Below are 13,762 nucleotides of genomic sequence, written 5' to 3'. Positions count from 1 at the left end.
ACTTGAGATTCCATATCCAACCCCTTTGTGTTGGGACCCAGAGCCCTTTTGCTTTGGCTAAAGTAGTGGCAAGACTAGGAGAATAATAATTTTTTAAACTGTTAATTAGCATTTTATTGTGCTTTAAAGTTTACAAAGGGTTTTATAGACACTATTTCATTTGAGCTAGACAATAACCTTGAGATAGGTGCTAGAATTATCATTTTACAAATGAGGAAAGATGCAGAGAGGTTATGTGACTTACCCAGGGTCACACAGCCAGTAAGAATTCTTATTCACATCTTCCTCACTCCAAAGCCATACCTTGCCATCATACCGACAGCAATGCTGGCAAGGTTGGCAGTATATAAGAGTATAAAGTGCATCCTCCAGTGATCCCATCTCTGTTCAAAGTGGCTGTCGCAGCCCTTCTTCCTCCTGTCTCAATTCTGCTGTTTTCCTTTCTCTTTTTTCTCTCCTCCTTACAGTTTGCTTCCTCAGGGCTTTTTACTATCTGGCTCCTTTGGTTTCTGATCTAGTGGCCTTTCTCAGTTCCCGTATCGACAGCTTTAGTAGTACACCCCTCCTGCCTTTGAGGTGAGACCATGCTCTCCATCTCTACCCAGCAACCTGCTCACTCATCACCTCATAGTCTTGCTGTGTTGGTCTCGTATCTGGGGAAGGGCTTCGCCCTGCAGCCCCTTCTGACTCTCCACCTTGTCCATCCATTCTATGTACCATATCATGAACTCATCTCTTTGTAAGATACGATCCCCAACCCTCAACATCCTCATCATTTTCATCGTCACTGTCAACAGAACTGTAACAAAGGTGGGGCAATTGGAGTGTGAGCACAGGGTGGGAAAATTTAGAGGGCATTAATAGCACTTGCAGTCCTTCAGTACTTAAAAGTATGAACTCAGCACCTACTTATCAAGAATAATGAGTGAACATAGGAAGCAACCAGATGGTGTGTTTTCTAGTTATCAAATGCGAGGAGAGCTCTGAAGTGTGCCAGCTGGTCCATGCCTCCCCAACTGCATTTGAGAACACTTTTCAAGCCACTTGCCCTGTTCATAAAAATTGCTAGTTATAATCCTGTCTGTTCATTCATTGAACAAATTAAGCACCAACTGCGAGCCCGATATTGTCCTAGGCACAAGTGCGACAAAGACCCAAAACAAAACAAAACGAAGTCTCTGCCCTCAAAGAGTGGTGACGTTGAAAATCAATTAATACTGTTGACAGTGAATCTGGAATGTTTGCCCAATGGGTAGGTCCACACCATTATTCTTGGCTCCGTTTCAATGTTAGTTTCCCTTCTTGGAGATTCGTGTGAATGGATTGTCTCAGACCTTGATGATGGTAGCCGCACGACGTGTGTGTTCTGTCAGTTCTCCAAATCTTCGTGGTTCGTGGAGTTGGGGCGTAAGTCACCTTGTCAAGTTTTACTTCCTAGAGTATGAGAAAGAATTCGAATGAAGATCAGCTGTCAGAACACAATAGCTAATATTTCTCTTTTTTTTTTTTTAACCCTTTCTGTCTTAGTAGCAATACTAAAGCAGAAGAGTGGTAAGGGCTAGGCAAAGGGGGTAAGTGACTTGCCCAGGGTCACACAGCTAGGAAGTGTCTGGGGTCAGATTTGAACCCAGGACTTCCCATCTCCAGGCCTGGCTCTCTATGCACTGAGCTACCCAGCTGCCCCAATAGCTAGGGTTTCTATAGTGATTTCAAGTTTGCAAAGTACTTGATCTAACCTACCTAAACCCTGTTTAGATGCCTCCTTTAAGAAGTCTTCTCTGATTGCCACACACATACACACCCCAAGCTCCTGTTGTTAATACTCTCAGCCTCCTCAAATTAAGTTATATTTTATTTATCTGTGTCTATGTTTAATCTACTGCTGCTGCCACCATAGTAGCAACAGTCAGTCAACATACTTTTTTTTAAACTCTTACCATTGTCTTAGAAATAATACTTTGTATTAGTTCCAAGGCAGAAGAGCAGTAAGGGCTAGGCAATGAGGGGACTTGCCCAGGGTCACACATTTAGAAAGTATCTGAGGCTAAATTTGAACCCAGGATGTATCTAGGTCTGGCTTTCAATCCACTGAGCCACCTACCTTCCCCAACAGTGAGCATTTATTAAGCACATTCTGTGTACTGGACTCTGGGGAAACAGAGGCAAAAACAAAACATCCCCTGCTTTGGCAGAGCTTACATTCTTCAGAGGAAGAAACTGAGTCACAGAGAGGGGGTATGACTTGGTCCCACAGGTGGTAAATAGCAGAGCCTAAAGTCAAATTTGGGTCCTCTGACTCCAAATCCATCAGTCTTTCCAGTGTTTGTCAAGCCACAAATATTTCCTGAGCGCCTACTGTGTACAAGGTACTTAGCACATTGGATTTGGAGCCAAAGGATTTGGATTTGAATTCAATCTCTGTCACTTATTCGCTATGTGACCTTGAACAACTCACTTATCTTCCTTGGGCCTCAATTTCCACATCTGTAAAGTTAAGGGGTTGGGGCTAGTTGGCCTCTGAGGTCCCTTCTAACTCTAAAACTGATCTTGTGAAATAATCCTCTAAGTCAGGGGTTCTTAACCATTTCTGTGCCATGGGTACCTTTGACAGTCCAATAAAGCAAGCCAATAGACTTCTTAAATAACTGATAGAAATAAATGTGACTTAGGGGCCAGTAGAGTAAAGATGTATTGTTGGGTTTTTTCCTAGAGAAGATCACAGATTCCCTGAAGTTTATCCACAGGATCTGTAGGAATCCGCAGGTACCAAGATAAGAACCCTTACTCTAAGCGGTCATCTGGCCTCTGCTTGGAGGCCTCCAATAAGGGGGAACTCACAACCCCCTGAGATAGGCTATTCTATCTCTGGATGGTCACCATGGCCAATTGACCTCTGCTTGGAGGCCTCCAATAAGGGGGGACCCACTACCCACTGAGTAGGCTATTCTATCTCTGGATGGCCATCATGTTCATCTTGTCTCTTCTTGGAGACCTCCAATAAGGGGGAATTCACAACCCCCTGAGATAGGCTATTCTATCTCTGGATGGTCACCATGACCACCTGACCTCTGCTTGGAGGCCTCCAATAAGGGGGGACCCACTACCTACTGAGTAGGCTATTCTATCTCTGGATGGCCATCATGTTCATCTTGTCTCTTCTTGGAGACCTCCAATAAGGGGGAACTCACAACCCCCTGAGATAGGCTATTCTATCTCTGGATGGTCACCATGGCCATCTGACCTCTGCTTGGAGGCCTCCAATAAGGGCGAACTCACAACCCCCTGAGATAGGCTATTCTATCTCTGGATGGTCACCATGGCCATCTGACCTCTGCTTGGAGGCCTCCAATAAGGGGGAACCCACTGCCCTCTGAGATAGGCTATTCTATCTCTGGATGGCCATCATGTTCATCTTGTCTCTTCTTGGAGACCTCCAATAAGGGGGAACTCACAACCCCCTGAGATAGGCTATTCTATCTCTGGATGGTCACCATGGCCATCTGACCTCTGCTTGGAGGCCTCCAATAAGGGGGGACCCACTACCCACTGAGTAAGCTATTCTATCTCTGGATGGCCATCATGTTCATCTTGTCTCTTCTTGGAGACCTCCAATAAGGGGGAACTCACAACCCCCTGAGATAGGCTATTCTATCTCTGGATGGTCACCATGGCCATCTGACCTCTGCTTGGAGACCTCCAATAAGGGGGGACCCACTGCCCTCTGAGATAGGCTATTCTATCTCCCCCTTATTGGAGGCCTCCAAGCAGAGGTCAGGTGGTCATGATGGCCATCCAGAGATAGAATAGCCTATCTCAGGGGGTTGTGAGTTCCCCCTTATTGGAGGCCTCCAAGCAGGGGAAATAGCTGACAATCATAGGACCGTCACTCTCAAGCTAGAGGGAACCTAGAATTCACCAAGTTCCACCCTCTCCTTTGACAGAAGAAGAAAGTGAGATTCAGAGAAGCTTCTCCATGGCAAGAGAGTATCTGACTTGAGACTTGAATCGAAGGCTAATTCCAAGTCCTGCCCACCATCTACTATGTCACCCTGAACTTAATTTAAGCCTGTCTAACTGGTCTCCAGACCAGGGCAGGGGAACACAGTAGAACAATGATTGACCTTATTATAATGAGGGTTTTGGTGCCATAGAATCAGGGAATCATAGACAATTAGACCTGAAAGAGCTGGAGAGATCATACAGATCAACCTCCTCAGTTAAGAACACTGAGACTCAGAGACAGAATTTGCCCCAAGGTCACATAACACAGTAGCAGAACCTGAACTAGAACCCAGGTTTGTTCTCGTTCTTAGAACTAGAACATAGCTCCTTGACTAGAATTTATTCCATCATCTACCTATTAATTTATTTAATCAGAACACAGGCAGCTAGGTTGCACACTGGATAGAGCACCAGTCTTGGAGTGGGGAAGACCTGGATTCAAATGCAGACACATCATAGCTGTGTGATCCTGGGCAAGTCACTTAACCTGATTGCCTAGCCCTTGCTGCTCTTCTGCCTTAGAACTGATACTAAGACAGAAGCAGAGTTTAAAAATTTTAAAAAAAAAAAGGACAAATGGAGAAATGAGATGGAAGCTCATGCATTAAAGCCATGGAAGGGTTAACTTTCTATGAAACAGACCCATTGAGAATGGCATGGATTCTTAGGATTATCCAAGAGGGAAATGCAGCCAGGACAACACTTGGCTCTGGCTTCCCTCTTCCCTATGCTGACACCATCGAGAAAGTCTATTTCCTGTTTCATTCACTCAGTGAGCATTGAGTGTGTGCCTCTTGTGTGTCCAGCAGGCATAGGGACGGATGTGAGTCACCAGTGTCCCATAACAGCCAAAATAAAAAAAGCTAAAGCTGGCTCGCCATAAGAAAAGCCTAGTGTCCAGAACAAGGATGGCAATAGGCCCACTGTCCTCTGCCCTAAAGAGATCCCATTTGGGGTACTCTGTTCAGGGCTGGGAGCCAGAGACTAAGGAGGATATTGACAGGCTGGAGCACATCCAGAGGAGAGTGACCAGGATGGTAAAAGGATCATTCCAAAGAGCAACGATTCTCAACTTGGAGTCTAGGGACCCCCAGGCATCCCCAAGACCCTTTCTGGGGTCCACAAGCAATAATAATAATAGCTAACATTTATAGAGCTCCTACTATGTGTCAGATATTATGCCAAGCTTTTTATAATTATTATCTCATTTGATCCACAACAACCCTGGGATGTAGGTGCTCTTGTTATCCCTTTTTTTGCGGATGATAAAACTGAGGCAGATAGCAATAGAATGAATTGCCCAGGGTCACACAGCTAGTAAGTATCTAAAACTGGATTTGAATTCAGGTCTTCCTGACTCCAGGTCCAGCACTCTCTCCACTGTCCTATCTAGCTATCATGAGATTAGAACTACAGGTATCCCTTCCACATCAAGACTTTCCCCGTTTTGATTGATCGTGGGTTGACATACAAAATTAAATGGGATTTGGGGGTGAGTTTTGCAGCAACCACAGAGAGCAGGTATAGGCCAGCAGATGACGGAAAATGTTTAGGAACTCAGAAATGCGTGGAATATATGCAGAAAAAAATGCCAACACACTGTCTCCTTTAATACCCTAAATATACCCAATTTCTTGGCTAAGGTTAAAATAAGTAAAAAGTTCAAGTTGGCAAAAAAAAACAAGAAAACCAGCAAAGGCTAGAAATGTAGAGATCGCTTTCAAAGTTTAGTAACTCCTAAATGCAGAGAAGATCGTGGAAACACGCCATAAAAGGAAAAGAAAAAATTCAGACCTTCGCTGGGACCAAAGGAGGGCCACAAATGTTTACACAGGTCTCCCAGATTGCAAGGGCGCTGCACCCCGAACCCTCGTGGTGTGGAAGGATAGCCTGTATCTTCATAATAATATGAAGACATTTAAATTTCAAATATGGTATCATATCTCAGTGGATATCAAGTGTCAATATTAATAGCAATTAAATATCACTGTCAGTAGATATCAAATATCAATGTCAATAGCTACCAAATATCAACATCAATAGATATCAAATATCAATGTCAATAGATATCAAATATCAATGTCAATAGATCTCAAATATTAATAGATATCAAATATCAGTCAATAGATATCAAATATTAATAGATATGAACATCAATAGATATCAAATATCAATGTCAATAGATATCAAATATTAATAGATATCAATGACAATAGATATCATATATCAGTCAATAGATATCAAATATTAATAGAAATCAAATATCAACATCAATAGATATCAAATATCAATAGATATCAAATGCCAATGTTAATAGCTCTCAAATATCAATGTCAATAGATCTCAAATATTAATAGATATCAAATATCAGTCAATAGATATCAAATATCAATAGATATCAATGACAATAGATATCAAATATCAGTCAATAGATATCAAATATTAATAGATATGAACATCAATAGATATCAAGTATCAATGTCAATAGATATCAATGTCAATAGATCTCAAATATTAATAGATATCAATGACAATAGATATCATATATCAGTCAATAGATCTCAAATATTAATAGATATCAACAATAGATATCAAATATCAATGTCAATGGATATCAAATATTAATAGATGTCAGTGACAATAGATATCACATATCAATGTCAATGGATATCAAATATTAACAGATATGAACATCAATAGATATAAAATATCAATAGATATCAAATGTCAATATCAATAGATATTAAATGTCAATATTAAAAGCTATCAAATATCTATAGATTGAACATAAAAATCAAAGCTCTTGGGAAGGGCCTCAACTTTTTAACTTTTCTCTTTTTTTCAGTTCCACTGAAAAACAATTTTTGAGGGGGCAGCTGGGTGGCTCAGTGGCTTGAGGGTCAAGCCTAGAGACAGGAGGACCTGGGTTCAAATCTGGTCTCAGATACATCCTAGCTGTGTGACCCTGGACAAGTCACTTCATCCCCATTGCTTGGCCCTTAGTGCTCTTCTGCCTTGGAACCAATACACAGTATCAATTCTAAGACAGAAAAGGTTAAAAAAATAATAATTAGAATCAGGCAAACATGGAATAGGCTGATGAAGAGGCAATCATGATTTCTTCCTTATCTGAAGTTTTCAATAAATTGATCTACAAGTATTTATTAAATGCCTCCTGGGTGCTAGACTCTGTGCTAAATGCTAGAAATATAAAGAAAGGCAAAAGATAGTCATTTCTAGCCTTCAGGGAACTCACATTCTAATGAGGAGACAACATGCAAAAACTATAAACATGGTGGGTGTATAAATGGGAGCTAACTCAAGGAGGGCAGCTGGTGGTGCCATAGTTCACAGAGTGCTGGTTCTAGAGTCAAGAATTTTCATCTTCCTGAGTTCAAATCTGGCCTCAGACACTAATTAGCTATGTGACCTTGGGCAAGTCATTTAACCCAGTATGCCTCAGTTTCCTCATCTGTCAAATGAGCTAGAAAGAGAAATGGCAGAAGTCTCAATATCTTTGCTGAGAAAACCCTAAATAGGGTCATGAAGAATCAGACGGGTCTGCAAAATGACTGAACCACAACAATTCTGAGGGAAGGCGCTAGCAGTGAGGGGGGGCTAGAAAAGACTCCTGGAGGCTTCTTGCAGAAGTTGGGAATGGCGCAAGGAAATTCTGAGGCCAAGGTAAGGAGGGAGAGCGTTTCTGTCATGGGGGGAGGAATGAAAAGGCAAAGACTTGAGAACAATTATCACATACAAGAAACCACCGATAGAGCAGTCACTGGATCATAGTGTGCACGTCAGGGAGGAAGATGTAAGAAAGACTGCAAAGGCAGGAAGGTACCAGGAGATAAAGGGCTTTAAAAGCCAATCAGAGGGCAGCTGGGTGGCTCCGTGGAAAGAGAGCCAGGCCTAGAGATGTCCGGTCCTGGGTTCAAATTTGATCTCGGATGCTTCCTAGCTAGGAGACTGTGGACAAGTCACTTGACCCCCATTGCCTGGCCCTTGCCAGTCTTCTGCCTTGGAACCAATACCTTGTTCGGACTCCAACACGAGGGGGTGGTGGTGGTAACAGTTTGATTTGGGTTTTTTTAAACAGCCAACTAGGATTTTCTTTTTGGTCCCAAATGTAATAAAGAGTCCCTGGAATTTTTGACAAAGTGGGGAGAGGACGTGGTCCTGCCCGTTAGGAATGTCACTTTGGCCACTGAGTGAAAGATGGATTGGAGTGGAGAGACTTGAATCAGAGAGAGCCACCAGCACGCTCACACAGTAGTCTGGGTACGAGATGGCAGGGACCTGCAATCAGGATGAAGGCAATGTCAAAGGAGATGAGAGGATGTATCTGAGAGACGTCACAAAAGCAGAAATGATAGAACTTGGCAATAGCCATCCATGGCTCTGCGCATTTTTTCTAGCTGTCCCTCATGCCTGGAATGCCTGCTCTCCCTCGCTCTCTCTCTCTCTCTCTCTCTCTCTCTCTCTCTCTCTCTCTCTGTCTCTCTGTCTCTCTGTCTCTCTCTCTCTCTCTCTTTCTCTCTCTCTCTCTGTCTCTCTGTCTCTGTCTCTCTCTCTCTCTCTGTCTCTCTGTCTCTCTGTCTCTCTCTCTCTCTCTCTGTCTCTCTGTCTCTCTCTCTGTCTCTCTCTCTCTCTGTCTCTCACTCTCTCTGTCTCTCTCTCTCTCTCTCTCTCTGTCTCTCTGTCTCTCTCTCTCTCTCTGTCTCTCTGTCTCTCTGTCTCTCTGTCTCTCTGTCTCTCTCTCTTTCTCTCTCTCTCTCTGTCTCTCTGTCTCTCTCTCTCTCTCTCTCTGTCTCTCTGTCTCTCTCTCTGTCTCTCTCTCTCTCTGTCTCTCACTCTCTCTCTCTCTCCCTCTCTCTCTGACTCTGTCTCTCTCTCTCTCTGTCTCTCTCTCTCTCTCTTTCTCTCTCTCTCTCTCTGTCTCTCTGTCTCTCTCTCTCTCTCTGTCTCTCTGTCTCTCTCTCTCTCTCTGTCTCTCTCTCTCTCTGTCTCTCACTCTCTCTCTCTCTCCCTCTCTCTCTGACTCTGTCTCTCTCTCTTTCTCTCTCTCTCTCCCTCTCTCTGACTCTGTCTCTCTCTCTCTTTCTTTCTCTCTCCCTCTCACTCTCCCTCCTCCTTCTTCTCTCTCTCTTTCTCTCTCTCTCCTTCCCTCTCTCTCCCCCCTGTCTGTCTCTCTCTCCCCCACCTCCATCTCTCTCCCTCCTCCCACTGTCTCTCTCCCCCTCCCTCCCTCTTTCTCCCCCCTCCATCTGTCTCTCCCCCACCTCCATGTCTCTCTCTCCCTCTCTCTCTCCCTCCTCTCTCTTCTCTCTCTCTACATCTCTTTCTCTACCTCCTCCCACTCTGTCTCTCTCCCCCTCCCTCCCCTTCTTTCTTTCTCTCTCTCCCCCCTCTCTCTTCTCCTCCTCCTCTCCCCCCCCTCTCTCCCCACCCCAGTCTCATCTCTGCCTACTGGCTTTCCTGGTTTCCTTTAAGCCCAGGCTAAATCCCACCATCTAAAGAAAGCCTTCCCAACCCTCTTAATTCCAATGACTTCCCTCTTTTAATTATTTCCTGTTTATCTTGTATAGAATTTCCTTTGAACATATATGTTTGCCTATCTTCTCCTCAGGTTGTTCTTGTGGGGGTTTTTAACCCTCACCTTCCCCCATAGAATCAATAAGATGCATTGGTTCCAAGGCAAAAGAGTGGTAAGAGCTAGGCAATGAAAGTAAAATGACTTGACCAAGGTCACAGAGCTAGGCAGTGTCTGAGTCCAGATTTGAACCTGGGATCTTCCATATCTAAGTCTGGCTCTCAATCCCCCTCCCCCATTATATTGTAAGCTCCTTAAGGGTAGGGGTTGTCTTTTGTCTCTTTTTGTATGCCTAGCATTTAGCATAGTGCCTGGCATATAATATACACTTTTTTAAAAAATATTTATCTTCTGTCTTAAAATCGACACTAAGTATCACTTCTAAGGCAGGAGAGTAGTAAAAGCTAGGCAATGGAAGTTAAGTGACTTGCCCAGGGTCACACAGCTAGGAAGTGTCTAAGGTCAAATTTGAACCCAAGACCACTGAGCCACCACTGTCCCTATAATGGACACTTAATGAATATTGGGAATGAGTTGAGGATGATTCTTGGGTTGTGAGCCTGGCAAGTGGGAACAAGGGGCTGCCCTCGCTAGGAATGATTGTGGTCCTTCGTACTGGAAGAGGAACAAATGGCATCAGCATGTTGGGTCAACATACAGTGGGTCCAACTGTGGCTGCTCAGACAAATAGCCCGTATGGACATTCGGGATGGAGCTGTCTCTGCATTTGCACGTTTTGCTTTTCTTTTGAGCTCCTGCCATTCTTCTTTGCTCTTGGAGCTCCTCGAGCGCCATCTTGGATGGGGGCTCGCCATGCTAGACGGCCCTGTGCCAGCATCTCCCGTGTCTCACAATCGATACCAGAGTTCTTCAGGGAGACCTTGAAAGTGTCCTTGTGTGGCTTCTTCATGAGAAGTGGGGAATTGGGAAGTGGGTGAGTCTAGGAAAGACGATGACTCTTACCTTCTAGACACCCTTGGCACATGCCTATGAGACATCCGCTTCTGGATAGCTGATCGGCAGCCGGTGATTCGAGTCTAGAACCAGAAGAAAGGTTGAGGCTCTATTTGTTGTTCAGTCATTTTTCAGTCTCTGTGACCCCGTTTGGGATTTTCTCGGCGGAGATACTGGACTGGTTTGCCCTTCCCTTCTCCAGTTCCATTGCCCAGCCCTTACAGCTCTTCTGCCTTAAAACTAATATGCAGTATTGATTCTGAGATGGAAGATAAAAATAAGTTGGGGGCCGTAAAAATTGAATTCAGGCCAACACTGGGACATTGGAACAATCATAATCAAGATGGCGCTCACAGGCTGGCAAAGGGCTTAATGGGTCTCCTTCCTAGGGAGCACTAAGGTCAAACTGGACACCATCAGGCCAGAGAGAAATGGACGACTCTTTTCTAGAGATCTCGGGGGGCCCTTTGATTCCATATTCTAGTCTGGGGTTTGTTTGGCTGGCTTTGGGGGGGTCGTGGATCCCTCTGGCAGGCTGATGGACTCTGCCAAGTAACATTTTTACTTTTTTTTGGTAAAGATATTTTATTTTACCAATTAGATGGAATAAGAATTTTCCACTTAAGTTTTCTGAAACTTTCTGATCCAAATGGCGCCCCTTCCCTCCCTCGCTCTGTCCCCTCCCCATTCCCGGAGAGGGTAAAGGCTTGATCTGGGTTATACGGGGACTGAATAATATTTTTAAAGGCATCAAATTCTAGACGGTTCCAAAGAAAATGATTCTATCGCAATAAAGAGGCGATTTTTCTCCTCTAAGTCCACAGACATTCCGCGCCCCCCAAAGGCTATTCAAGGACCCCGTGGATCCCAGCTCAGAACAGACTTAGCCTGGGTTAGAGGAGGCTTTGCCAGAGGCAGAGATCTTTCTGCCATGAAGCCTGCCATCCGGCGGGGGGAGGATGGAGGTCAGCGTAGCGGCTCCCCCCCTTGGCAGACAAGCTCCCTCTGCAGCCGGCCGCCCAAGCCCCTGGCAATCGTGTGCCCGGGAATGCTGCGCTTTGTAACTGTGTGGGGGTTGGCAGCAGCTGCCTTGGCACAGGCTTAGGGCGCAGTGGAAAGAGGGAAGGAGGCAGAAGAGGCTGGCGTGCTGAAGCGCGTCCGGCTCCGGCTCGGCTCGGCTCGGCGGCCGTCAGGAGAAACCGAGGGTCAGTGGGGAGGCCAGGAGGCCCTGAGCCTTGGCAGAAGGGAGAGCCGCAGGAAAAGGCCAGGCCTGGCCGTCCTGGGTGTAGAGACTTCTGTGAAAGGCCTGAATGATGTTTAAAAAATAACAGGCCCCCAGTGAAGAGAAAGGCCCCCCGACTTCTTCCCTAAAAGTATGTCCTGTTATATCCTCTGTGGTCTTTGCAACCGTGGAAGTTGGGTGCTTTTTACAAGTAAAGAAACTGAGGCCAGTGACGGAGGCAGGATTTGAATGGAGGTCTTCCTGATTAGAACTCCAGTCCTTTAGCCCGTGGAGGCCTGGGGAAGGGGGGAAGAGGAGCAAAGCTCCCCCGGCCCGGGGTGTCCCTTTCCCCCAGGGCTGGGCCAAAAATCATCCCCTTCCCCATCCCCGATTTTTTTGTAGCTGCCCAATCTCGGGGTCCGTAGGTTAAGCGGGGCAGGACCTCCTCGCAGGCCTCCTCGGCCTCGTCCCCCTCTGCGGAGGCTCCTAACGGCCTTCTCTTCCCCCTCCTGCAGGATGACATGCACAGGGTCATCGACCAGCAGCTGATGGACCAACACCTGAAGGAACGGAGCCGGCCTGCTTCGGCCTTCTCCGGCGGCCACGGGCCGGGCCGGGGGGACGAGCCCGGCGGGGCTGAAGGCAAAGGGCTCTTTTCATTCTTCAGGAAGATTTAAACGGGGAGATGGTGTGGGGAGGGGGCGAGCCGCCGGGCGGGCGGGGGGAAGAGGGGCCTCGCCACCGGCCCACCCCACGGAGAGCCAGACGCTTTTCCCCCTTGGTGGGGAAGTGAGCTGCCCACAGAGCCAGGGATGCCAGGGCCCCCCACCCTAGAGAAGGCAAGGCCCCCCCAGCTAGCGTAGCCCAGGCTCCTGTGACCCTCGGGCAGGGAGTGAGCTGTCCGGTACGGTTAGGGCCGGGTCCCCACTTTCTGCAGAGCAGATCTCAGAGCTGCCGTCTCCCGCCTGCCTGCAGATCCCCTCCAACACAACACGAACCTTGGTGGGGGGCGGAGGGGAGGGACCTTTACTGCATGCCCCAGAAGCCCCTTCCCAGCTCCCCATCTCACCCAGGACCCAAGGCCTGCCCCCCCAGCCCCTCCGTCCCAATGGTCGAGGCTTCGAGGCCGTGGCTCGGACCCCACGAGGGCTCCCTGCGCCCCCCCCCCCCCAGAGGAGGAGGCCCTGTTCTTCCTCAAGCCCAGGCCTGCACACACTTGCTCGCATTTTGGTTCAAAGTTCCACCAGAACTCGGCCCAGACTGGGGGTGCTGGTGGTTCCAGGCCTGGGGGACCCCTCATTCCTTCCCATCAGCCACCCGCCCCTCTCCTCGTAAGCCGGGCCACGGAAAAGCCCTCGCCGCCAAGGGAGAGGGGCCAGGCGAGGGCCACAAAGCCACCCCGGGCCTCCCCTTCCCCGGGCAAGTGGGAGGCCTTGAGCCAGAGACCGCCACTGTGCCCGGCGCGCTGCGGGGTGGAGGGAGGGCGTCCGAGGGCGAGGGGGACCGTCCTTAGCGGCCCGGCCGCCTGCTGCTCCTGCGGCCACTCAGCCAGCCCTCTCTGCTGGGCAGAGGCTCCCCGGGCCGGCTCTGCCAGCTGCCACGGGCTCGCTCTCCCTGGAGCCTCCGTGGGGGGATGCACAGCAGGGACTAGTGGACGTATCTATAGATATGTACATACCGCAGGGCTGGAACTTTTGTATGTAGCATCGTGTAAATACATGTATGGATTTTATAATACACATATTCTATATATAAATCTATAAAGGCATATTTTTAGAAAAAATGATCCACAGCTTTTGTAAATAGTCCAAATCAGAATAAAATGAATTTCTACAGAGCTGGGTCGGCCTTGGTTCTTCTGGACTTGGGGCTCAGAACCCCCGAGACCGATGTGCCGCCCAAAGCCACCGAGTCACAGGACTGAAGACGGAGGAATCGAGTCCTCCCAGGATCCCCCGACCAGAGCGAGAAGAGACTGCAGAAGGCAGCTA

At 47.2% G+C, this 13,762-nt stretch overlaps 1 protein-coding gene across 1 annotated transcript in view; it reads left to right on the top strand.

Moving 5' to 3' along the window:
- The window catches only part of BICDL1 (BICD family like cargo adaptor 1), a 157,165-nt gene extending 143,559 nt beyond the window's left edge, over positions 1–13,606 (top strand). Inside the window, exon 7 of the mRNA XM_056820934.1 lies at positions 12,287–13,606. Coding sequence (XP_056676912.1) covers positions 12,287–12,448 — 162 coding nt within the window. The 3' untranslated portion in view covers positions 12,449–13,606. The remainder of the gene's footprint in view (positions 1–12,286) is intronic.
- Positions 13,607–13,762: the final 156 nt, after the last annotated feature.

The sequence above is a fragment of the Monodelphis domestica genome, chromosome 3, assembly GCF_027887165.1.
Source record: "Monodelphis domestica isolate mMonDom1 chromosome 3, mMonDom1.pri, whole genome shotgun sequence".
NCBI lineage: Eukaryota > Metazoa > Chordata > Mammalia > Didelphimorphia > Didelphidae > Monodelphis > Monodelphis domestica.
This window is presented reverse-complemented; position numbering and strand designations above follow the sequence as displayed.